The sequence below is a fragment of the Mesoplodon densirostris genome, chromosome 1 (genome assembly GCF_025265405.1).
Source record: "Mesoplodon densirostris isolate mMesDen1 chromosome 1, mMesDen1 primary haplotype, whole genome shotgun sequence".
In the NCBI taxonomy this organism is placed as follows: domain Eukaryota; kingdom Metazoa; phylum Chordata; class Mammalia; order Artiodactyla; family Ziphiidae; genus Mesoplodon; species Mesoplodon densirostris.
The window spans coordinates 1,357,735-1,381,954 of NC_082661.1; the positions used below are offsets into that span (position 1 = coordinate 1,357,735).

At 46.1% G+C, this 24,220-nt stretch overlaps 1 protein-coding gene across 2 annotated transcripts in view; it reads right to left on the reverse strand.

Moving 5' to 3' along the window:
* PPP2R2D (protein phosphatase 2 regulatory subunit Bdelta) overlaps positions 1 to 23,359 on the reverse strand; it is a 44,531-nt gene extending 21,172 nt beyond the window's left edge. For both annotated transcript variants that reach the window (XM_060098402.1, XM_060098401.1), the window contains exons 1-2: positions 23,203 to 23,359; positions 23,024 to 23,116 (exon numbers count right to left, since the gene is read on the reverse strand). In XM_060098402.1, coding sequence (XP_059954385.1) covers positions 23,024 to 23,116; positions 23,203 to 23,209 — 100 coding nt within the window. In that variant the 5' untranslated portion in view covers positions 23,210 to 23,359. The remainder of the gene's footprint in view (positions 1 to 23,023; positions 23,117 to 23,202) is intronic.
* Positions 23,360 to 24,220: the final 861 nt, after the last annotated feature.

Here is a 24,220-nt window from a genome sequence, read left to right on the forward strand (position 1 = left end):
ACTCGCTTGGACTAATCCAGGGAGCCTCACCACCGCCTACGGGGCAGGCGCTGGGCACGTTATCTGCATCCCACAGTGCATCCAGCGGGGTCCTTAGAAGACAGCAGCATGCCACGAGAAAGGAAAAACAAGGAAGTGCTCCTGGAAATTCAAAGGGTAATAATAATAATTTAAAAACTCAAGACCTCTTCCAAAGGGTAAAACAAAAAGACAAAGAAGTGGACAATTGGAAAGAAAAGATAATGAGAGGATAGGTTGAGGTGGCCCATCACACAGTTACCAAGTTCCAGAAAGACGACAGAAAAAAGGAAGGGAAAAATCATCAAAGGAGTAAGACAGGCGTTCCCGTAAACAGCAGCAAGTACATTCCCAGGCTGACAGGGCACAAGGCGGGCCCAGCACAATGAACGAACAGACCCGGCCCAAGGCCCATCTCTCTGAAATGTAAAACACCAAGGATAAAAGGGAGATTCCAAAATTCTCCAGAGGAAACAAACAGGTCACACACAAGAGGAATCAGCTGGCATCCCACAGGAGGCAGGAGAAGGGTGAATGGAAGACCATCTACCCTCAAATTCTGAGAAGAAAAAATTTTCAACCTAAAATTCTAAACCTAGACAAATTTTCAAACCAGTTTGAGGGAGGAGTAGAGATGTTTTCAAACATGCAAAGAGTAAAAACAACGAAATCCCGTTATCAGGAAACCACTGGAAGATGCAATGTGGCAAAATGAGAATAAACCAAGAGGAAGGAAGATGGGGATCTGACATCTCAACAACGGTGAAGAGGGTCCCAAGACTGGAGCCACGCGGCCAACAGGCCTGGAGAGAACAGTCCAGCCGGAAGGAGACTGCGGCCAGGAGAGGTCATCTGGGGAAAGGAGAGAAGGGCTCGGGATTACCTGCTGGGTTTGGGTAAAGTCACTGCTCGGCACCTGACAGATCTGCTGAAGTGACTGTTCTTTAAAAAAGCACTGAAGACAGGAACTAACCATATGAGAAAATTAGGCAATCATTATTAGCTCTAGACAAAATGAAAACTTGTATGAGAACGAAAATGTACGCTTTAGTTCCGTGATGAACAATATTTACAAAGTCAGCACAATACTGATGTAACCAGGACTCGCAAGAGAATTCTCTTAAAGCCTCTCTTTAGGGGAGGAGGGGAGGACGTGTGGGTGGAAGGTGATGTTAGCACAAAAGCTAAATCATCAGTTACCACTAACAGGAAGTCAGTACTTACTGTTCAAACTCACAGATCAAAAGCTAGCAGTGTCTGACATTCCTCAGAGGCTGCTAGGGATGCTGGCAGGGGGCAGTTGGTAAGGAAAGAGGCACTGGATGTCAGACACCATGACTGCGACACAAGGAGGCAGGGACAACGAATGGGGAGGGGGAGGACTCGAAGGGGAAATGTAGTCACTGGGGTTTTTAAAGGACAGAGGATATAAAGTCACGTCCGTGTGCCACAGGCATGATGTGGCCGTGGGGGCAGAAGCGGATGGTGCAGGAGCGAGGACAGGGTTACAAGACGAGCAGGCAGGGACAGAGACGCAGAGCGCGAGCGGGGTGGGGGGTGGGGGTGTGAAGGGTGGGGGTGGGGCTGCCAGAAGGAAGGAGCAGGGACACTTGCACCTGGGGAGGAGGTCGCGGTGCGCACGGCACACATGTGGCAGGCTGTGAACCTGAGCTTGGGACGATGAGAGCGCGTCCGACTATCTCTTTTTTCTGTGAGGTATGAGAGGAGATGCACCTGCTAAGAGTCAAAGGCCATCTGGGAGAACACGTGAAGGAGGTCTTCTCAGAAAGTCAGGAGCGACCGCACTAGGGAAACGCAGGTCTGTCTCATAGCATCAATGCCCATGTGAGATTTGAGGGCAGTAGTTTTCTAAATCCAGCAAACGTCCTGAATGACTACTATAAGCCGGCGCTGCACGGGCACAGGGGACACAACGAACAAGGCCACGCCCCTGCCCTCCCGGCATGGACACTTCTGTGAATGAATAGTAAGCAGCACAGCTCCCGCAGCCGCGTGTTTCCACCCCGCCCGGGGACTTGGGTGTAGGCTGAGAGCAGGCAGATGCTCGGTTCAACCAGGTTTGGGGTTTTGCCAGGAGTATGAACCCAGGGGCTGAGAGAGGCAAGAAGGTTAAGGGCGAGCCAGAAGGAACACAGCGTTGGCCCCCGGAACCCGGCTGAGGGGAGGGGGCACAGCAGGGAGAGGGGTGAGGGGCAGGGGCAGACAGTGCTGAGGAAGGTGCAGTGGGGGCAGGAGCCCAGCTGAGCCGGAAGCACGGGAGGGAGGCAGAAGCCCCGGGGGAGAAGCACCTTAAACTAAGATTGCAGAGGTGGTACAGCTGGTGACGACCAGGACGCACCGGGTTAGGGACTAGCTCAGACGGGGCAGCACCGAGGAGATCCAGAACCACGCCACTGGATCCCGGAGCGCAGAACCACGGACAGATCACTTACACACATACAAAGCCACAGAAATGAAGGAAGACAGGCAGCTGTGGCGGCAGATTCTGGGGGGCAGTATACAGGTGTTTGTTATATTATTCTTGTACTCTTCCAAGTTTTTAAGCTTTTCAAAACAAAAACATACAGATGTGAGTATTGCATTTCCTCTACTTTCATCAGTCTCACTGCCACTGTCTTACGTCCAAAGTGACCATAATCTCTGGCTGAATTATTGTGACAGCCTCCTAAGCGCCCCCCCCAACCTTGCCCCTTCGAGTCCAATCTCCATAAGGCAGATGGAGGGATGTGTTTAAAGGAATAAGTCACATTACCACCCTGCTTAAAACCCTATCAATACTCAACTTTCACAATCAAAATGAACCCACAACAACAATTAGATGGGCGATGCAGTTTCCAACAGTTTGTTTCATTTTCTCCCCCCCCCTCTCCTCTAGTTCAAGTTGTGCAGGGCTATTTAAACACCACCTCCCAGCCTGTGATCACAGTGTGTTCCTGATACAGAACACAGCTCTGCGGACCTGCACAGCCATCAGCAGGATTACTGTCTGCACGTCCCTCGTGAGACCACTACCCCCCTCCCTCACTACTAGGAACTGCATTAGGATCAGTCCCAGGAGGTGGTCACTGTTAAAATGTCATCTACTCTCCACTAAGGTATCAAAACTAATCCTAGGCCAATAAAATAGGCAATGGCGTTCAACCTCTTTAGCCGTCAGGGAAAGAAGGCAAGGAAAAACCACACTGAGACACCCCTACATGCCCAGGGAAATGGCTGAAACTAAAGACTGTTCCATGTGTTCGCAAGGACAGGGAACAACAGGAACTCTCACACACCACTTGTGGGAGTGAAAACTGGCAACATCCACAAAAGCTAAACGTCCACACATCCTAGGACCCAGAAATCTCACTCTAGGTGCACAGCCACCAGAAACACATACATGTACCATTAAAGCACTTAAAGAATGGTCACAGTAGCACGTTTGCAAGAGAAACGACTCAAATGTCCATCAACAGCAGAAAGGATGCATAAATTGTGGACCGTTCACATGGCGGAGTACCACACAGCAGTGGAAGTGAGCAAACAACCACTGCACACACAATACGGATTAGTTTCATGAAGAAAATACTAAGGAGTACTTACACCACGATCCTATTTATATTAAGTTCAGAAACAGGGGAACAGAATCCATAATGTCAGCAGCTGGGCTGGAATAGGGCTGCGGGTAAGGGTTGGGTGCTTTCTTGATCTGGGTCATTTCCAAGGATGTCTGCATTTGTGAACACTGCTGTGCTGCACACTTGGGCATCTCCCTGTGTCCTGTTTACTTCTATCCATCTTCTCCGCATTTGGTCCCGTGCTTCCCCAGCCTGACTCGAGAGTCCACCCTCCCCAAGCCTCTCTCTGTCTACAGCCTCGCCCTCTCCCTGGAACGCTCCCTCCATCTTCTCGCTCTGAGACATGCCGACCCCCGAGCTCCCCCAAAGCCCTCTCCGGTGGTGGCTGTCCGCTCCCCAACGCCCGCTCACAGATTTTCGTCTGATGCTCCCAGACCACTGATTTCCCCCTACTTCACAACACCCCCTTCACACCTTTTCCTCTCAAACTTCCAGCACCTCAGCCACCCACACTTCACTTTCTGTTAATAATTCTGTATTATTTCTCTGAAAAACAGAAATGCCCAGAAGAGACCATCCACACACACCCACGAACAAATATAGCACCTGCGGGGACTGACCCCCCTTCCCTGTGGCAACGGCAGGAGCCGCTGCTTCGAGCTGGGACCCACCAAAGCAGGAGGCCCTATGCTACTCTGTCAATCGTCCCTCTTCTCCCCTCTAATAGACCGCTCCCATTTTCAAACAGGAGCGCTGCAATCTCTCAGCTTAAGGAAAAAAGCGGCCCACCCTCCTCTGGCCTCTGCCGCACCTGGTCCTCCTGAAGCCGAGCCGGCCGGCTCCCTGCGCTCGCTGCCTTCCGCTCTCTCCTGAGCCCCTCTAAGGACTGTCTGCTCCCACCACGTGGCAAGTGCACCTGTTTCAACCCACCCAGCTCCTCTGCCACCATCACCAAACCAGTCAACTTTCCCCGTGCATGACCGTGTAAGACGTGAACCGAGGGTGTGGCCATTTATCTCAGGCTCCCTTGCTCCTGTCAGAGTGGCATGCAGCCACATATTATATGACTTCATTTAAATGAAATGTGCAGAACAGGCAAATCCATAGACACAGAAAGTAGGTTAGTGGTTGCCAGGAGGTGGGGGAGGAAAGATTGAGAAGGGACTGCTAGTGAGTTTCTTTTGGGAGTGATGAAAATGTTCTAAAATTAGCTAGTGGTGATGGCTGCACAACTCTGTGAACATACTAAAAACACTGAACTGTACATTTTAAAAGGATGAGTTTCATGCTATGTGAATTATATCTCAATAAAGCTGTTTTTTGAAAGTACACCATAAAATGATTGGATCAAGTCATTAAAAGGTCGTCCAGACTTGTAACATTTCTCGGTTATATTCTAAAAGTAGACTACATTATTTCAAGTTTTTCTAAACAAAACCCTGCTATGAATTTTTCAACAAAACACTATTTTAAATCCCCCTTCCATTTAAACCTAAAGATCCCTTGCTTTTGGTTTTGTTCTGTTTTTTTGGTTACTTCTTGCAAAGCATGTGCATAAGGAGATAAAGGCAGCAGAAGGATATGGTGAATCTTTTATTGTTGTTTATCAGGAAAATTAGTGTTTACATCATTCCCTAACTAGATGTCTTGCCTAATGAAGTTCAGCAGACTTCAAAACTTAGGAAACCACATTTAACTTGTTATTAAAATTAAAGCCCACTGGAAAATCAATCACTCTTTTCAAGGAAAATCCAATTCATACAGAATATTCCATTCTATTCCCCCCACCACATGTTAAAAATTAGAAAGTTTTAACCCAAAAGGCTACCTGACTGTCCGTCTTAACCTTTCTCCCACACTTGAATTACAGCTAGGAGATTTTATGCTTAATTTCATGCTTAGTAATTCTTTCGGTAAATTAGGACTGGGTGGTCCACGGCAGAAGCCTGATCCAAAGCAAGCCAAAGCACTCTATAACTATGAAGGACAGGGCAATGTCTCTGTAACACAATCATCAACGTACTTACTAGGCTCTTTTGAAAATTAAAAAGCAGCATCTTGCCCTAAAATGATTCCAGCCCACCTCTGCACACTGCATCTGGAGCAATTTTTATTTTTAAACACAAATGCGATTGTGCTATTTTCCCACTAAGACACAACACGTGAATCCCTACTGCCCTTAGGAGAAAGATCAAAATCCTCATTCTCTTCTCCCCTTTGCTTTCTATGGTCTGATCACCCAGGCCTCTTTCAGGTTCCTGAACTGGTCATAATTCTTCCTGTTTCAAGCCCTCCTCCACGTTCTACTCTGCCTGGACCACGCCTCCCATCCCTCAACCCAGTCCATGCCCATCCATCCTTCACTTTAGAGCTCAAAGGGCCACTGCCCAGGGAACCCCTTTGACTCCTTCTGCAGCCCTCATCACAATGGCAATTAACTAGCTAACTGCTTCCATCCTAGGACCATGTCTGTGTCTGTTGAAGAGCGGTGCTTTGCTCAGGGTACCTTCCACACCATGGATGGATGCACAAGAAGCAAGAATGAGGAGGTCAAAGTTCACTTGTTGCCTCGGGTCACTCACTATTCTCAGCACAGTTTCTTCTTTCAGCCCCTCTCCCTGCTGCATGCCTAGACATGTAACAACACACAGCTCCTCCCTGGATTTCAGACTCAGTCAAACTAGCAAGAAGACAGTGACTAGTATTTTTGTCATCTACAGTAAAAAGGTCATTAACTTGAGGAACTGGTACCAAAAGAATAACCTCTAAATCTGAACCTAGTCCATCACATTACAAAAACAAGGCTGCTAATGTTTCTCCTCAAATGCCAACTTTTGTAGGAACAGTTAGGAACACACACAGCCCTGAGATTCTTCCTTATAACTAAGTACAAAGTTAACTACATTTAAACACACATGAAAGAACTCACAGATATCTAAGTTAGAGAAACCCTAAAATAGGCAAGATTATCAAGTAAGTGAGAACTTTACCAGGTGAATGATAAAACAAGTCAGAGTTTACCAAACTTTAAGCAATTATCCACCCCAACTTTGTGATTTTTTACTATAGAAAAAACTTGTAACAAGCTTTTTTTTTTTTTTTTTTTTTTTGCGGTACGCGGGACTCTCACTGTTGTGGCCTCTCCCGTTGCGGAGCACAGGCTCCAGACGCGCAGGCTCAGCGGCCATGGCTCATGGGCCCAGCCGCTCCGCGGCACGTGGGATCTTCCCAGACCGGGGCACGAAGCCGTGTCCTCTGCATCGGCAGGCGGACTCTCAACCACTGCGCCAACAGGGAAGCCCGTAACAAGCTATTTTTGACCAGTAATTTCACTCAATGCATATAAATAATCCAATTTCCAAATACCTTTTCAGGAATGCATTTATTGTTTAAGGGTAAAAATTTAAAAAGTACATTCAATGACCAAAAACAACATAAAAAATGAGATTAGAAATGTATTATTTCTATTTCAAAAAATCCGTATCTAATTCTGCCATAAAATGGAATGAAATTCTGATACATTCAAGAGAATGAGAAGACAAGCTACAGACTGGGAGAAAACATTTGCAAAAGACACATCTGATAAAGAACTGGTATCCAAATATACAAAAGAACTCTTAAAACTCAACAATAAGAAAACAACCCAATTACAAAATGGGCAAAAGACCTTAACAGACACCTCACCAAATAAGCTATACACATGGCAAACAAGCGTATGAAAAGATGCTCCACAACATATGTCATCAGGAAAATGTAAAGTAACACACAATAGCGCTACACACCTATTAGAATGGTCAAAATCCAAAACCACGGACAACACCAAGTGCTAGAGAGGGTGCGGAGCGGCAGGAACTCCGTTACGTCGCTGGTGGGAACGCAGAGCAGTGCAGCCACTTCAGGAGACAGCTTGACGGCTTCTAACAAAAATAAACGTCCTCTTACCATACGGTCCACCCAGCAACTTTGTTCCTTAGTATTTACCCAAAGGAGTGGAGAACGTACATCCACACAAAAACCTGTGCACAAATGTTTGTAGCAGCTGTATTCATAACTGCCAAAACCTGGAACAACCAAGATGTCCTTCCGTGGATGAACGGGTTAATAAACTGTGGTCCATCCAGACACTGGAATATTATTCAGTGTACAAAGAAACGAGCCACCAAGCCATGAAAGGCAGGGAAGAACTTTAAGTGCTTATTACAAAGTGAAAGAAGCCAATCTGAAAAGGCTGCCTACTGTATGATTCCAACTCTATGACATTCTGGAAAAGGCAGAACCATGGAGACAGAAATAAAAAACAATCAGTGGTTGCTGGTGGGGGGGGGGGAAGGGAGGGGTGAACAGGCTGAGCAAAGAGGAGTTTGAGGGCAGGGAAGCAACTCTGTATGAGACTATACTGATGGAGGCGTGTCATTACACATTTGTGCAAACCCACAGAATGTACAACAAGAGTGAACCCTGAGGTCGACTATGGACTATGGGTGATGATGATGTGCCCATCTTGGCTCTCTGACTGCAACACATGTAACATGCTGTTACCGCAGGGGGTGCTGACCGTGGGGGAGGTTGAAGGAGGGGTGTGGTATATGGGCAATTGCTGTACCTTTCTCTTAATTTCGCTGTGAACCTAAAATGGCTCCAGAACAATAAAATCTTTAAAAATTTCTGATACATGCTACAACTTGGGTAGATCTTGAAGACATTATTTGTAGTGAAATAAACCAGATACAGATGGACCAATATTGTATAATTCCAGTTTTATATGCAGTTCCTGGAATAGGAAAATACACAGAAAGTAGAACAGAGATTACCAGGGGCTGCAGGGAGGAGAGAAGAGGGAGTTGTTATGTAACAGGTGTGGAGTTTTTGTTGGAGATGATGAAGAAGTTTTGGGTAGAGGTAGTGGTGGTCACACAATATTGTGAATGTAATTAATGCCACTGAGCTGTACACGTAGGAATAATTAAAATGATCAATATTAAGCTATATATAGTTTATCACAATTTTAAAAAATTCACAAACCTTAAAAAAAAAAGCCAATTCCACGTTAGCTTGAGTGTTATTTTTTTCTCTTGTAGGTCAAATGAAACAAGGAGATGCAACCTCAGGAGCCAAGTCTGAAAGGTGAGGGCACCTGTTCTCCCTAAACCCAGCCTGCCCTCTGCCGGCCACCACCAGGCCTGCATAGCCAGCAACCCAAAGGTAAATTTTTTTTTTTGGCCGTGCCACACACAGCTTGTGGGATTTTAGTTTCCCGACCAGGGATTGAACCTGGGCCCTTCCCTGGGCCCTCAACAGTGAGAGTGCAGAGTCCTAACCACTAGACCACTAGGGAACTCCCCCAAAGGTAAACTTTCAATGGATTTCTAAAACAACAATTCATACAATTATATTATTTTACTTAGGAACACATTTTACCCTGAACAGTACTTTAAAAGGCACACAGAAAGTCCTAAGTGGATAATTTCATAATTCCAATCAATTTCTCCTTTTCCTGCTGAATTCTACTGTGCTTTAATGGACATTAAGTAAACTGAGAATGGTTAAAATAAAGATTTTTTGCATTCTCTCATTTTCAGATTGTTATCACTACTACATACCTGAACATAACCAGGGCTTGATGGCAGAAAAAAATCAATGATCACTGTGGCTAGTAGTACTTCAAGAACTATCTCTGATATTTCAGATGACTTCAACAACTGACAGATACATGCCTTTTTTTTTTATCATAACCAAAGTCAAAATCTAATAAATGTTGACCTCTAACATTCAATTAGATCCTTAAGGTCTAACAAAAGCAAGACACCTGGAGAAAAAGCAGCAGCAGTACATCTATTTCGATAAAAATTCAGAAGTAGGGAATTTATAGGCCAACTTTATGGTAGAAGTTGCCACTGATGAAGGAAGGAGAGAAAAGTTCAGGAAATGGAATTGGGGAGTTAAAAAGAGAGAGAACTTGAACTGTAACTTTTACATCTTAAATCTGAAACAAATATGGCCAAATGTTGAGAACATGGGTGTTTACAATTAGCATATAGTATTATATATATTTTAATAAATAAATATACCTTACATGCATATGTAACTGTATAATTAATAATTATATAATAATTATTGATATTATGTTAATAATATGTATATTACTACTTATTTTAAAGGACAACTATAAAGTTTATCAAAATGTGAGGTGGGAGGGACACTTCCCTGGTGGCACAGTGGTTAAGACTCTGCACTCCTAATGCAAGGGGCCAGGGTTCAATCCCTGGTCAGGGAACTATATCCCACACGCACGCTGCAACTAAAAGTTCACATGCCACAACTAAGGAGCTGGCAAGCTGCAACTAAGGAGCCCATGAGCTGCAACTAAGACCCAGAGGACCAAAAAAAAAAAAAAAAGAAAGAAAAAAAAAGTGAGGTGGCAAATGGTTGTCTCAAGATTTAAAATATTTCTCCTAGGGACTTCCCTAGCAGTCCAGTGGTTAAGACTCTGTGCTTCCACCACAGGGGGTGTGGGTTCTATCCCCAGTAGGGGAACTAAGATCCCACATGCTGCACAGCGCAGCCAAAATGTAAATAATAAAATAAAAAATAAATAAAAAAATATTTCTCCTATATGTAAGGTGTATCCAAAAAAAAAAAAAAGAAATTATGACATTTCTTTAGAACATGTAGATACACAGGTCACTGCAAATGGCCGAAACCAAGCCACAAACAGCCTCCATGAGATGGATAGTTAGGTCCATTTACAAACACACTGGTGTACCAGGTACTGAAGGCCCCCCTTTCAACAATCATCATCAGCTGGGCTGTCATTTTGCTTTGCTTTACATCTAGTTATAAATACTAGAGCTTCAGTAATATATATTCTTATGGATATCTATTTTGTCATCACAGATACCTGGAGCAGAACAATTAAAACTCGGAAAAATTGGGTTGATACAAACTACATAAAACAGATAAGCAATAGGATTTACTGTACAGTACAGGGAACTATAGTCAGTGTCTTGTATCTTATAGTATAGTAATAACCTATAATAGAAAATAATCTGGAAAAAATGTACATATAACTGATTCACTTTGCTGTACACCTAAAAGTAACACAATATTGTAAATCAACTATACTCCAAAAAACCCCTAAGAAACAAAAAACCTTACAAAAAAATGTTTAGGGTGTTTTCAAGTGGCAGCCTGAACAGCAGGTGTTCATAAGTAGCAGGAAGGGAAACCTTCCTCCGCTGTTACAAAGCTGGTCTTTCCCTTTTCTGAACTGGTCTTTTTCTTTTTATCATCACAAAAACAATGCTGCCTTGGTGCGGAACATTAAATAATACAGAAGCGTGTAGAATAAAAGCCAAAGTCCCTCTGATGCAAACCTGACCCCTCACTACCCCCGGTCCCCACTGATGTCAGCTATCCTGCATCTTCCAGACATTTACAACCCCACTCAGTTTTACATGCAATCACTGTTCTGTGAATTGCTTTTTTTCACCTAACACGTCACAAACTTCTCTCCGGCAGGCACAGACCCCTTTAAACCACAATATGGGTGCACCACAATCCATTTAATCACTTCACTTTTAATCACTTTTTAAATCACTTTTAATCACTTACTTTTGGGAATTTTTTCCCTGATATTTTATTGCTGCAATGCACAACTCTGTAAATACATCTTCATGAAATGCTGGTATAGGACTTCCCTAGTGGCGCAGTGGTTAAGAATCTGCCTGCCAATGCAGGGGACATGGGTTTGAGCCCTGGCCCGGGAAGATCCCACATGCCACGGAGCAACTAAGCCCGTGAGCCATGACTACTGAGCCTGAGCTCTAGAGCCCACGAGCCACAACTACCGAGCCTGCGTGCCACAACTACTGAAGCTGGCGCGTCTACAGTCCGTGCTCCGCAACGAAGAGCAGCCCCTGCTCGCCACAACTAGAGAAAGCCCGTGCGCAGCAACGAAGACCCAATGCAGCCAAAAAAAAAAAAAAAAAAAAAAAAGCTGGCATATTCCTGTAAGTGGAATGAGTCATAGGCTCCCAACCCTTGCTTAAGGTTTGATAGATAAATGTGAAATTGCCCTCCAGAAAAACGAGTGTAGAGATACTCTTTCCAGAAATGTAAAGCAACAATAAAACCTCACCACTGCTTTAATTAAAACATCTTTGTGGGGTTCCCTGGAGGCACAGTGGTTAAGAATCCGCCTGCCAATGCAGGGGACATGGGTTCGAGCCCTGTTCCGGGAAGATCCCACATGCCGTGAGCAACTAAGCCCATGTGCCACAACTATTGAGCCTGCGAGCCACAACTACTGAAGCCTGCGTGCCTGGAGCCCGTGCTCCGCAACAGAAGCCACCGCAATGAGAAGCCCACGCACTGCAATGAAGAGCAGCCCCCGTGCAGCAACAAAGACCCAACGCAGCCAAAAGTAAATAAAAATAAAATAAATTAAAAAAGAAGTCTTTGCCCATTAATGCCCTTTCTTTGATGATTTATATGAACTCTCTTACCCCTTTTTAAAAATGAATGACACGTTTACAGATATGGTTAAAAAATGAGGACTCATCGTTTGTTCCTTTTTTACACCCAAAATTTCCACATCATTATCAGGGAAGTTAATACCTTTGGGGCAGGTATCATGACTCACTAAGAATTCACAATTTATTAAAATACTTCCTATGTGCCAGCACTGTGCTATGTATAGCACAAGATATAGAATTCATACACCCGCGTTTTAGTTGTGACTTCCTTATCTCTGGAGATCTAGATAAAATACGCTAAGGTCTGCTCCCCAGTCTGTGTAACTCTGACAGCCTTACCAAGCTCTCTGTGAATTTTCCAAGCTCTTCTGTTTTCACGGTCACTCTCTGAGCTCTGGCTCTCAGTATTTAGTCCAACCTATGAATCACTCCTGTTGTCCCACACTGCTCCTCTTCCACACCACTACTGACCCAACCAAGATCTCAGCTTTTTCTTAATTCCCGACAGCGGCAACAGCAACAAAAAACCCGCCTATAGAAGACACACATACAGGGGACATAACTGAAAAATTAACACTCAAGGTTAATAAAAAATATTCAGAGATTAGTACTTATAATGTATTAAAAAGCTTTTAAAATTCATTTCTAAAAACCTCAGTAGAAAAATGGACAAGAGATACAATCTGACAATTCACGGAAGAAACAGAAATAGTTGACAAAAAAAATCTCAATTGCCTAACTGTAAGGAAATGCAAACTACAACATTAAAATTGACATTAGAATAGCTAAAATTAAAAAGTTTAATATTCCCAGCATGAGTGGAGAAGGAAAAGTTTGGGGAAGGTGTAAGTCAGCACCGTCTTTTGGAGGACAATTTGGCAGCCTAAAAAGGTAAATGTTGGAGGCCTTTGAGTGTGTCTGTTTCTAGGACTCTAGCCACGGGAACGCCTGCCCCAGGCAGATGGATGGAGAAGTCTCTTTACTGCAGCATCTTTAGTAACAGCAAAACTTGGAACCCACCAACGGAGAACTTGTTAAATAAATGAGTAGTCTGTACAACTATATACTCTGTAGCCATCAAAAAGGATCAAATCGAGCTATGCAAGAAGGCAGCATGGTTAAAAATACTGACGTGTGGGCTCTGGACCCAGAATACCTGGGCTGAAATCCTGACCTCAGCACCCACTAGCTCTGTGTCCTTGAGCAAGTGACTACATCTTCTGAGATTCAATGTGCTCATTTGTAAACACAAGCAACAGTAGCACTGACATCTCCAGGGGCTATGTTCAGGGTCAAACAGGCTCAAGTGTACGCACAGCTCAGCAGAAAGCCCGGGTCACTGTACGATCTCAAATTACACACTGCTGATGCAAACAAGCAAGCAAACAACATTTATAATAGGATTCACACTTTGTAGGGGATTTAAAAACCACTGCTTACACGCAAACTAAATTTTAAAACAAAAGTACATGGATAAATGAATAGGAAATGGTCTAAAAAACATACACACACTGTCAAGGGTCATTACCCCTGGGGAGGAATGAAGAAGAACTTTTGCTTTTACTCTTTTTACACCTGCATCATGTGAGTTACTTTAAATAATGAATGCTCTGCTTTTGTCTGCTGAGACAAAAACAGCAAAATCCAGGAACGATGAGAGGGGACAGTTAATCTTAAAATCTGCCCTGTTCTGTTATTCCTATTGCTAGTAGCTAGCTTTAAAGCAGTAGTTCTCAAAGTGTGGTCTGTGGACCCCTGCGGGTACCCAAGACCCTCTTCGAGGACCACAAGGTCAAAACTATTTTCACAGTAATCCGCGTTGCCATTTTCACCGTGTTGTCACCTGGATGACGGAGCAGAAGCAACGCGGCTGAAACTGCTGGCGTCCAGCACGCATCGCTCAGCAGCACGGAACCGCACCAGCGGTCCGGCTGCTCACACCACGCGGGCAGGAAGGAAAGAAAGGAAAAAAGCCAGTTTTACTGAGGAATATCCTTGATGAACCATCAAACGAATTAATTTTACTCAATCCCAACCCATCAGTATGAGTCTTTTCAATATGCTTTGTGGTAAGATGGGCGCTAGGCACACAGCAGGTTTGCTGTACCCCCGAGTACAGTGACTGTCTCAAGGAAAAGCATGTGCACGGTTGTTAGTGCTGCAGGGTGAACCAGCCATTTTCATGGAATGCCACTTTTATCTGAAGGAACAACTGACCAACTATGGTTGTTTAGATTTTGACATCTGGCAGAAATTTTCTTAAAAATAAACAAAGTGAGCCACTCACTACACAGAAAACTGACGGTATTTGTTGCCAATGATAAAATCCAAGCTTTCAAGGGAAATCAGAATTTTGGAAAACTTGTTTCTACTACTATTAATTTGACAGCTTCCCACTTTAAGACTTTTCTAATGAGATCGGTGGTGATTTTCTTGATCTTGTACAATGAAATGTATCAACATTTAGAAGATCTGAATAACTCAGTGTACCAATAACTCAGTGTATTTCCAAATGACCAAGGTGTGATGCTACCAAATTACCCACATGAGCAAGGGATACAGTCAAAGTACAAGATAGAACTATGGACTTTAATGTTAACAGGGTTAAACAATTCATTGATACAGTCTCAGGTTCCAAAGTATAACTAGAAGAAACCACCACGTGTGCAGATCTGTTGTCGTATTAAAGTGAAATATCTACAATTACATGAAAAGGCTATTAAACCACCCATCCCTGTTCTAACTACATGTAAGTATGAGGCCAAATTTTCTTCAAATATTTCGATAAAACAATAGTAACAGATGGAATGTAGAAGCAGATGTAGGAATCCACCTGTCTCCTATTAAGCCCTACACTTAAAACACTTGCAAAGTATAAAACAATGGCACTCTTCTCCATCTTTTTTGGTTTTGGTAAAGTTGTTTTTCATTAAAAATGTTATGATAACATGTAACAGATTTATTATTAAAGTGAAATAATAAATCGTTTCAGTTGTCCTAATTTCCAATACAGTAAATATTGAACAGACATAACCCTCATGAACAAAAAGCTCTCTGGTCCTCAAAAATCATTAAGAGCATAAAACCAAGAGGTTTTGGAACCCAAGGGCTTTGAGAACCACTGGCTGAGAACAGAGCAGGCAAACTACCATGTGAGGTCAAAATCCGGCCCTTGCTGATCTGTACATAGGGGTGCTGGCCCACCGCCACACCCTTATGTTCCTGGGGTCTCTGGCTGCTTTCCTGCTGCAAAGGCACAGCTGAGTTGAGCAGACGAGACAAGACTGGCCTGCAAAGTCCGAAATATTTACTATTGGGCCCTTTAAAAAGAATCCGAAAACCTCTGATTTAGGGTAAGCTCACACTGCCAGCCTTTGTTGTTGCAGTAGCTGAGCAGCTGGCATTTCTGTCTCCACTCGTACCCCGTCACCACCCATTTTCCAAAGGCCAGAGTGACCTTCCGTAAAGTTGATGTCACTCCTCTAGTGAGAATCTTAGACGTTTATGATCACATTTACTTCGAAACACAATTCAAGGTGCTCAGCACAGTATTCAAGGCCTTTACTCAGCACTCTGGTCCCTGCCAGCCTGCCCCTCGTCTCGGGCCTTGCCCTCCTTTGCCAGACAAACACACCAAGTACTCTGGTTTCCCAGAATGCACCACGCTCTCTGCCATCTCCACTCCAAGCCCCCTCAATCTGGAACATTCTTCTCCCTTTCCTTCCTCCCTCTTCCTACACCCTGATTTCCTTCCCTTCACTCCCCACCCAAGTCCTGTGTCCTGGGCACTCAATCACATGCCCTCCACACACCCTGCTCTCACGATGGTGCCAGGACCCAACTGCTTGCCAGTCGCTGTCTAAACACGGGGTGTTTTGAGGCAGAAACTGGGTTTCTCCACTGCAACATTCAGCACGAGCAGACCTTCAGGACGCTGTTACCAACTCTGTAGATGAACCGAGCGGAAAGCCGGCCCCCGTAACAACCTTCATTTTCTTAAGGCGGCTCCCTGGAGCCACACCGAGTAAGTCACTCTCCTATGCAAGAGGGTCTCTTAAGACATCAGCATTCTGCTAGCATCAGAGAGAACACAAACAACAGCCACTGTCAAGGATGTGGAGAAAGGGCAGCCCTCCTCCACTCTCGGTGGGAATGTAAACTGGTGCAGCCACTGTGGAGAGCAGGGTGGCAGTTTCTCAAATAACTAAAAATGGAGTTATCGTATGATCCGGCAATTCCACTCCTGGGTATATATTCGAAAAAAACCAAAAACACTAATTTGAAAAGATACATGCACCCCAATGTCCATGGCAGCACCATTTACAATAGCCAAGATATGGAAGCAACCTAAGGGTCCATCGACAGAGGAATGGATAGAGAAGATGTGGCACATCTACACAATGGAATACTACTCAGCCATAAAGAAGAATGAAATAACGCCATTTGCAACAACATGGAGGGACCTGGAGGGCATTATGCTAGGTGAAGTGAAAGACAAACCCTGTATGATATCCCTTATATGTTCAATCTAAAAAATACAACAAACGAGTGAATATGACAAAAAAGAAGCAGACTAACAGATACAGAGAACAAACTTGTGGTTATGGGGTGGGGGGTATACAGGGGTGGGGAAGTGGGAGGTACAAACTACTGGGTATAAGATAGGCTCAAGGATGTACTGTGCAACATGGGGAACAGAGCCAATATTTTGTAATAACCGTAAATGGAAAGTAACCTTTAAAAATTGTATGAAAAATTAAAAAAAAAAGACACCAACATTTTAACAGCTATCAGTTACTGTGAGCCAGTGTGCCGAAGCTTTTCCTGCACCACCTGGAATCTTTCTAACAACCTGCAATGGTCACAGGAAACAGCACCCTGTTTTACAGCTGAGGAACAGAAGGTAAGTAACTGTCACGTCAACACAAAGCTAGTAAGAGGGCTGAAGTGGAATTTGTACCCAAATCTTTCAATATCTTGATTAACATCAAGTTGAAGAGCAAGCCTGACCCATATGATAAAACTAGAGGACAAGCAGGATACAGCCAATGCTAAACACCAGGACAAGCTAAGTGACAGGAAAGGATGTTAAGAGGGGCTGAGTAGTGCTTCATAAAGAAAGTGGAGTCTGACATGGATTTAGATGGATGACTAGGTGTGGAAGGAGGAAACGAAAAGAATATAGAAATCCTCCACCGCTTTTTTTTTCTGGCCGCCCCGCATGGCTTGCGGGATTTTAGTTCCCCGCCCAGGGATCGAACCCGGGCCCCGGGCAGTGAAAGCCCGGCATCCTAACCACTGGACTACCAGAGAATTCCTGAGAAATCCCCCATGTTTTGAAAGCTCGCTGTATGTCACTTCGCTTTTACCAAAGACCTACAGCTTGCTAACTGAAAGAAATCTGAAGATTTCACTTTTGGAAAAAAAAAAAAAGGGCAAAATAAGCCTTCAGCATTTGTTTTGCAGGAAATGATTATACAGGTAGTGCACCCTGAGCAGTGAGAGGGGCCCCACCAAGCTCCTTCTCCAGGAGCTACACTGAGCATCTCAGCATCAAGCTGTCAGAGCTTTGAACTGTGTCTGAGCGTCTGGGCTTTACCTTGACTCCTTCTGTGTCATAAGGTAATTGACACCTGTGCCTAAGGTAATTATTGCTTCTCCCTTTACACCATTTCGGCTTACAAAAGGTTTTGTAGGAATGCTCTGCTTCCAGATAGGATAGCAGGGGAAAGCTGTATTCTACGTTGGGAATGAGCCAAGATCAAGGCACGGGAAGATCACTGAATAATGATGGAAAAACCAAGAGGCCTATGGAAGGGATCTGGGGTGAGTGGAGAGATCGAGGGAGGTCGGGAAAAACTAAGAGGCTGCTATTTTCACATTTAAATATAGCTACAACTAAACCCAAACACCTCAAAATACATGAAAATTAGTGAACAGTTGTAACTAACACTTCAACAACACCTTACAGGTTCAAAAGCACAGCACTGCTTTATCTCAACAAAAATCTTATGATGTGATTTCTAGACAAGCAAGTTGAGGTTTAGAAAGGGACTTCAAGCTTGATAAACAGCAGACATGAACTGAACCCAGAACTTCCCATCAAAACAACAGATTTTTTTTTTATGGTTTTTTAATTTTAGTTTATTTATTTTTTTGTGCGGTACGCGGGCCTCTCACCGCTGTGGCCTCTCCCGTTGCAGAGCACAGGCTCCGGACGCGCAGGCTCAGCGGCCATGGCTCACGGGCCCAGCCGCTCCGCGGCACGTGGGATCTTCCTGGACCGGGGCACGAACCCGTGTGCCCTGCATCGGCAGGCGGACTCTCAACCACTGCGCCACCAGGGAAGCCCCTCAAAACAACAGATTTTTAAAATCAAGGAATAAAAAAAATCAAGGAGTATGATTTGATACTACCATAAACCTGCACCTGATTATCTAACTAAGATCAGTCCAGCTTCTTGAATGCACAGCCTGATTTCAGAGACACTATAATGTAGCTGTGCTCAGTAGGTACACTGAATGCATTAATCTTAAAAAAACCCATAGACATCTGATTTCTTTAAGGCAGAATCTCCACAGGAAAAAATAATCACAGTACTCTAGAAATAATGAGTACGACTGAAAGGTTTTTTTTTTGTGTGATGTACGCGGGCCTCTCACTGTTGTGGCCTCTCCCGTTGCGGAGCACAGTCTCCGGACACGCAGGCTCAGCGGCCATGGCTCACGGGCCCAGCCGCTCCGCGGCACGTGGGATCTTCCTGGACCGGGGCACAAACCCGCGTCCCTTGCATCGGAAGGCGGACTCTCAACCACTGAGCCACCAGGGAAGCCCGACTGAAAAGTTCTGCATTCACAAATATGGTATTTCATTGATTCTAAGAAGCACATTTTCCTTCATTTTCACATCTTTGAAATCACATGTATCTTATATTCAATGAAACACAATAACTTCCTGCTACTGACGCCCAAGTGCTCTTAATTTTTGTTACCCTTCACCAATTTAAATGTTTCTTTCTTTCATAACATCTATGTAAACCCTTTCAGAAAGGCTGGGCATACCAGATTACCCAGAAACCTACATTATTTACACAACTTCCCAGACTCAAGCTTGAATTAAGCAGATGAACCTTTAGTTTTGTTAAGCATCATGTCTTTAGAAAAAGATTAATGTCTAATTCAAAGCAATAGATTAGATCGTGAAGAAACCAGTTAAAATAAAATCATCAAATAGAAAGTATAGACACTTAAACCTACACACTCTGAGATGAAAAGAACCAGCTGCTCTCAAGCTATGCAAAAAACTATGTCAATCCAGGCAGTAGTTCATGACAAGCCCTTCCCTCCTCTAACCCGTTCCCCCTGTTCCTCCAGAAAATCAGAAGAGCAATGAATGTACAAAAGCAGCAGACCCAGAGCTTCCCTGCAAGAGGGCAGCTGAAGTCCTGTGAGAGTAGCTACCGTATCACTCACTTGACATTCAGGTGTTCCCGCTGCTTTCTGTCTCTGTATTATCTATTCTTCAAATACTTTGAGAATGGCCGTTCTGAAACCCTTGTTACTAATCTTACACCATTTTGATAGGCACTCCCTTTAAAGACAGCTCATTTTCATTTGCTTTCACAGGTCGTTTCCTGTAATTCTTGGTAGTGAGATGAGATCTCCTGAGCTTTGGAAGGACAGAGCAATCCCACGGCTGGGGAGCCACACCCCACAGTGGGCCTTCAACAGTACTGGCCACAAATGGTCATTGATGCAGCACAGCATGCATGGGCCCTGGAGCCAGCTTGCCCAGCTTCCAACGCTGGCTTGGCCACTCTGCTGACCAAGTCACCTGTCCTCCGGGCCTTGGCATCCACATCTAAAACTGGGAAGAACAAGAGTTCCTCCTTTCCAGGGTTGTGTGCAGACTGAATTAATGGGCACAAGTAACTTGAAGCAATCTCGGGAACATAGTAAGACTTAACCATCTTTACCTCCAGGCTGGGTCTTCTACAAGGCTGTGGGGTGAGGGAGGGGCACCTAGTCCTCAAGTTTTAAGTAGAGCTCACACTGCTGAAGACAGTGTGAAGGACTGCGAAGGACTGTAGTATCGTGTGACACCTGCAAAAGATGTCCATGCAGTGAAAGTTGCCCAAGGAAAGGGAGTAGGAGCTGGGTGATGGTGACTAAACATCACGCGTGAAAAATCTGTATAAATATTTAACAACCTCCAAAGAGTAGTCATTGTTTAGAGCATAAGTATTTGGAGGTACAGGCTAACAGCTACTTTCTCACTTCCTTCTGGAAGCCCCCCCTGGTTTTACTATTTTGACTCTTTGTTCATCTAGGCATAAAAGCTCACCTATTCCACCTTCAGGGGCGATGCCTACCACCCTGGCCAGCTTGTCATAGGGGAAGGAGAGGGGGCAAGTCACCAGGGACTGCCACTCACACATCTTGTCACCAGCAGGACAATTACTAATTTCCTCTTGAGCCCACCTCTATCCCTATTTGCAGGGAGATGGGAAATCCCTGGTAGCACGATGGGCTGACCTGACCCACAAGCAAAACCCTGTTGTTTCTAAAAAACAAACAAACAAACAAAAAAACTCTAATAAAGATATATTTTATTAAAAAAAGCCATCATCAAATTTTACACATTACAATACTTTCTTCAGGTGTACCCCCAAAACTCTATTAGCTTTAAAAACAAAAAGGAAGTCAAAAGCCTCTCTCCACTATACCCACTCCTCAACCTTCAAAAGTCAGGGGAGACCACACTTGCCCCTGTACCCCTCATGTCCATACTCAAGCAAGGAGAGGCCCACCTCAGTCACTTTCTGATCACTCACAGCAGCAGAAAGCAGAAAGACGGTACAAAATTTAGGGTTACCAGAGAACTCTGCAAAGTGGAGCTTGGAATAGAACAAAACCTTAAAGAACGAAACACCTCACCACCCACCAATCTCAACAAATAAACGTACTAACACCTCTAGTCCTACAGCCCAAGTATCGAGGTCCAGTAACCTCCCTTAAATTGCATCTCCCGTTAATTATCTCTTATCAACACTTCTTCACCAAGGCTGAGTCTGGGCTCAGCTTCACCACCAGCTTCTTTATTCTCGTTGCTTACCAGTCGCTAGCTGTTAACAATCACTTTTTCCTTCTTTCTCATGGACTTTTATGGAAATAGTACAATTCAAACAGGTAGTATCACGACTACTTGACGAAATAATGAATGTTATAAATGTGTTAACCCTGATAGAGGATTAAGTATGAAATAAGACAGAGAGCTGTGAATACACACGATCAAAAAAACATGTGGGGCTTCCCTGGTGGCGCAGTGGTGGAGAGTCCGCCTGCCGATGCAGGGGACACGGGTTCGTGCCCCGGTCCAGGAAGATCCCACATGCTGTGGAGCAGCTGGGCCCGTGAGCCATGGCCGCTGAGCCTGCGCTTCCGGAGCCTGTGCTCCACAACGGGAGAGGCCACAGCAGTGAGAGGCCCGCGTACCGCCAAAAAAATGTGGTAATTACCACAAAGCGATCTTACAAAATAGATAACTCAAAATACCAAACTTTTAGATGTAGTCAAAATTTTACTTAAAGTAGGGATGTAAAATTGCAAAAAGTTCCAGTTTAATTCAGAGAACAAAATATCTCCGTCAAGACTTTTTAAAAGTAAAGAATACCATTTTCGAAGTGTAACATCACACTTAAAATACACCATTTTAGTTAGACTTACATTTTAATTCATTCGCCTTATCAACTAAACCTTCTTATAAAAAGGGAAAGAAACCAGAAGTTAAGACAGGCATTAAGCCCTCCCACCTTCCTACCCATGAGTAAACGGGTTTTGCTTTATCCCCAATAGGAATTTTGAGTAAGCTGAACGGTCACCCACTTGGCACTGCAAAATGAAAAACAACGTACCTTATATGAATGTAAAGAGAAATCTCAATCTCAAATCAGATACATCTTCACAAATTTCTGAAGCACCGTTTTACCTGCTTACTGAACTGAGCACTGTTTGTCTCCAGATGTCAGAGGATCTCCAGATGTCACTCTGCCAGGGGGAAGTGCAGAGCGAAGGAGGACGGAGCCAAAGGTCACGGGAGCGGGCACGGTGGAGGAAAGGCGCAGGACACCTGACCAGAGGCTGCTAGGTACTTGGGGCAAAGAAGGTGTCGCTCACGCAAACACAAACACTGTTTAAGAGAGGATTAAAGGCTCACCGTGTCGAGTAAGACGGCCGAACAACAGCAAAAGAGTCACTGCCTGACTTTACACTCCCGCGTCGCTGCACCGCGCGCACGGGCACGAGTCTAGGCGTTCTTCCTTCAGGACGACACGCGGCGCCGTGGGAAGCAACCCCGCCCCCCGCAACGCCGCTCCCCTGCGACCACCGTTACGGAAAAGACCAACCAACCTCAACACCGCAAAGTTCAAAGGCGCAATCTGCAGCAGGAACTTTAAAACACGCCGCCGGAGAAGGAGAAAGAGCTGATAAGAAAACTGAAAAACTTCGGAACCTTAGAAAGCAATCTAAAGCACCAAGGGGTCCGACCCTGTTTTTAAAGAAGAAACTGAGGCCGGACAGGATGCCCCCATCGCACAGGTGACTGGACAGAGACCCCGACCTGACCCAGGCCGGAGCGATTCCCCACCCGGCTCCTGCCAGTCTGCAGTTACCCCAAGCTTACGTTTCTCGAGTCCCCGGCTTCTGCAGTTATTTCCGGAGCTCCAGGAGGCAGCCACTTGCAGCGCAAAGAACCCAGAATCCACTCGGGAGACCCGACATCTGCGCGCTCCGCGACCTTGGGCCCCTGACATAACCCCCGGGGCCGCCTCCCCTAGGGACCGGGCCGGCGTCGCCTCCCCGGCGGACCGGACCTCCGAGCGCGCGCCCGCCCCGCGTCCCGGCCAGGAGCGGCCCAGCCGGGCCCCGGGGGCGCCCAGGTGCGCGGCCTTACCTTCCGCCACGTCCTCGTCCACGGCCCCCTTGACCTGCGAGAAACACCACTGCAAGTCGTTGCCGCCCGCAGGGCAGCCGCCGCCTCCGGCTCCTGCGGATACACCGGGCGCGTCAGGCTCGCGCCCCGAGCCCCTCGGCCCTCGCCCGCTCCCGACTCCGCCCCGTGCGGGCCCTCACCTGCCATGGCCGGTCGGCCGCCGGCGCGGCCGGGCGCCGAGGCGGCGGCGGACGTAGGAGGCGGCCGCCGTGCTGCTGCCGCCCAAGCACCTCAGCCCGGCCGCCGCCGCCGCCACCGCCGCCGTATTTTTTTTTCCCTTTTCAAAATGGCGCCCAATGCCCGTCGTCCCGCTCGATGACGTCATCCCCCGCCGCCTCCGACAGCCGTGGGCGGGGGCGGGGCCGCCGGGAGTCTTCTCCGAGCGGAGCGGGGCGGGGCGGAGCCGGGCGGGGCGGGGCGGGGCGGGACGCACGGCCGCGGGGGCCTCCTGGTGCGCCAACTGCGCCTGCGCGCCCCGCGCCGCGCCCCGCCCCCTGGGAACGGGGTTTCAGGGCCGCCGGTGACGCCCCGGCCGGCGGGCGGCTGTGAGCCCGGAGCTTGGTGCTCCCCTGAAGATCAGCCGCGGGGCCGCTGCCGGCCGTCCGCCCCTCTGGGGAGTTTTGGAGGCCGCGAGGCAGAGCCGGGCCCGTCCCTAGAGTCTTCGGCCAATGAGAGCGCGATCCTTCGGCGGAGCAGCCAATGGAGAGCGCGCTCAGTGACCGGTGGGCGGAGCTTCCGGGCCGGGCCGCACCTGGAGCGCCCCGCACCTGAGAGCATCATGCCGGCTCACCGCCCCTGGCCGCACTGCAAATCACTCTCCTCGGACACAGCTGGAGCCCCGGTAATCAGTGTACACCTGACGGCAGCCCTGCACAGAGCTCACGTTGTCTCCCAGGGTTCCTTGAGCCCCATCAGTGTAGTCTTAGGGAAATGGCGTTGCGGTGCAGCGTGCCCATCGCTCGTTCCTTCATTCCTGGGTGTGTTTTCTGTGGCCTTACGGAGGGATTATTCATCTGTGGGGTTTATGTGTCCGAAATCATAACTTCTTCCAGTGATATTGTGAAGTTGGTAGTTACCATGTGGCACCTCTAGAAGATGATCATTCCAAATCAGGAACATTTGTCCACTTAACAAATACTATTTTTTGATCAGCTTGTG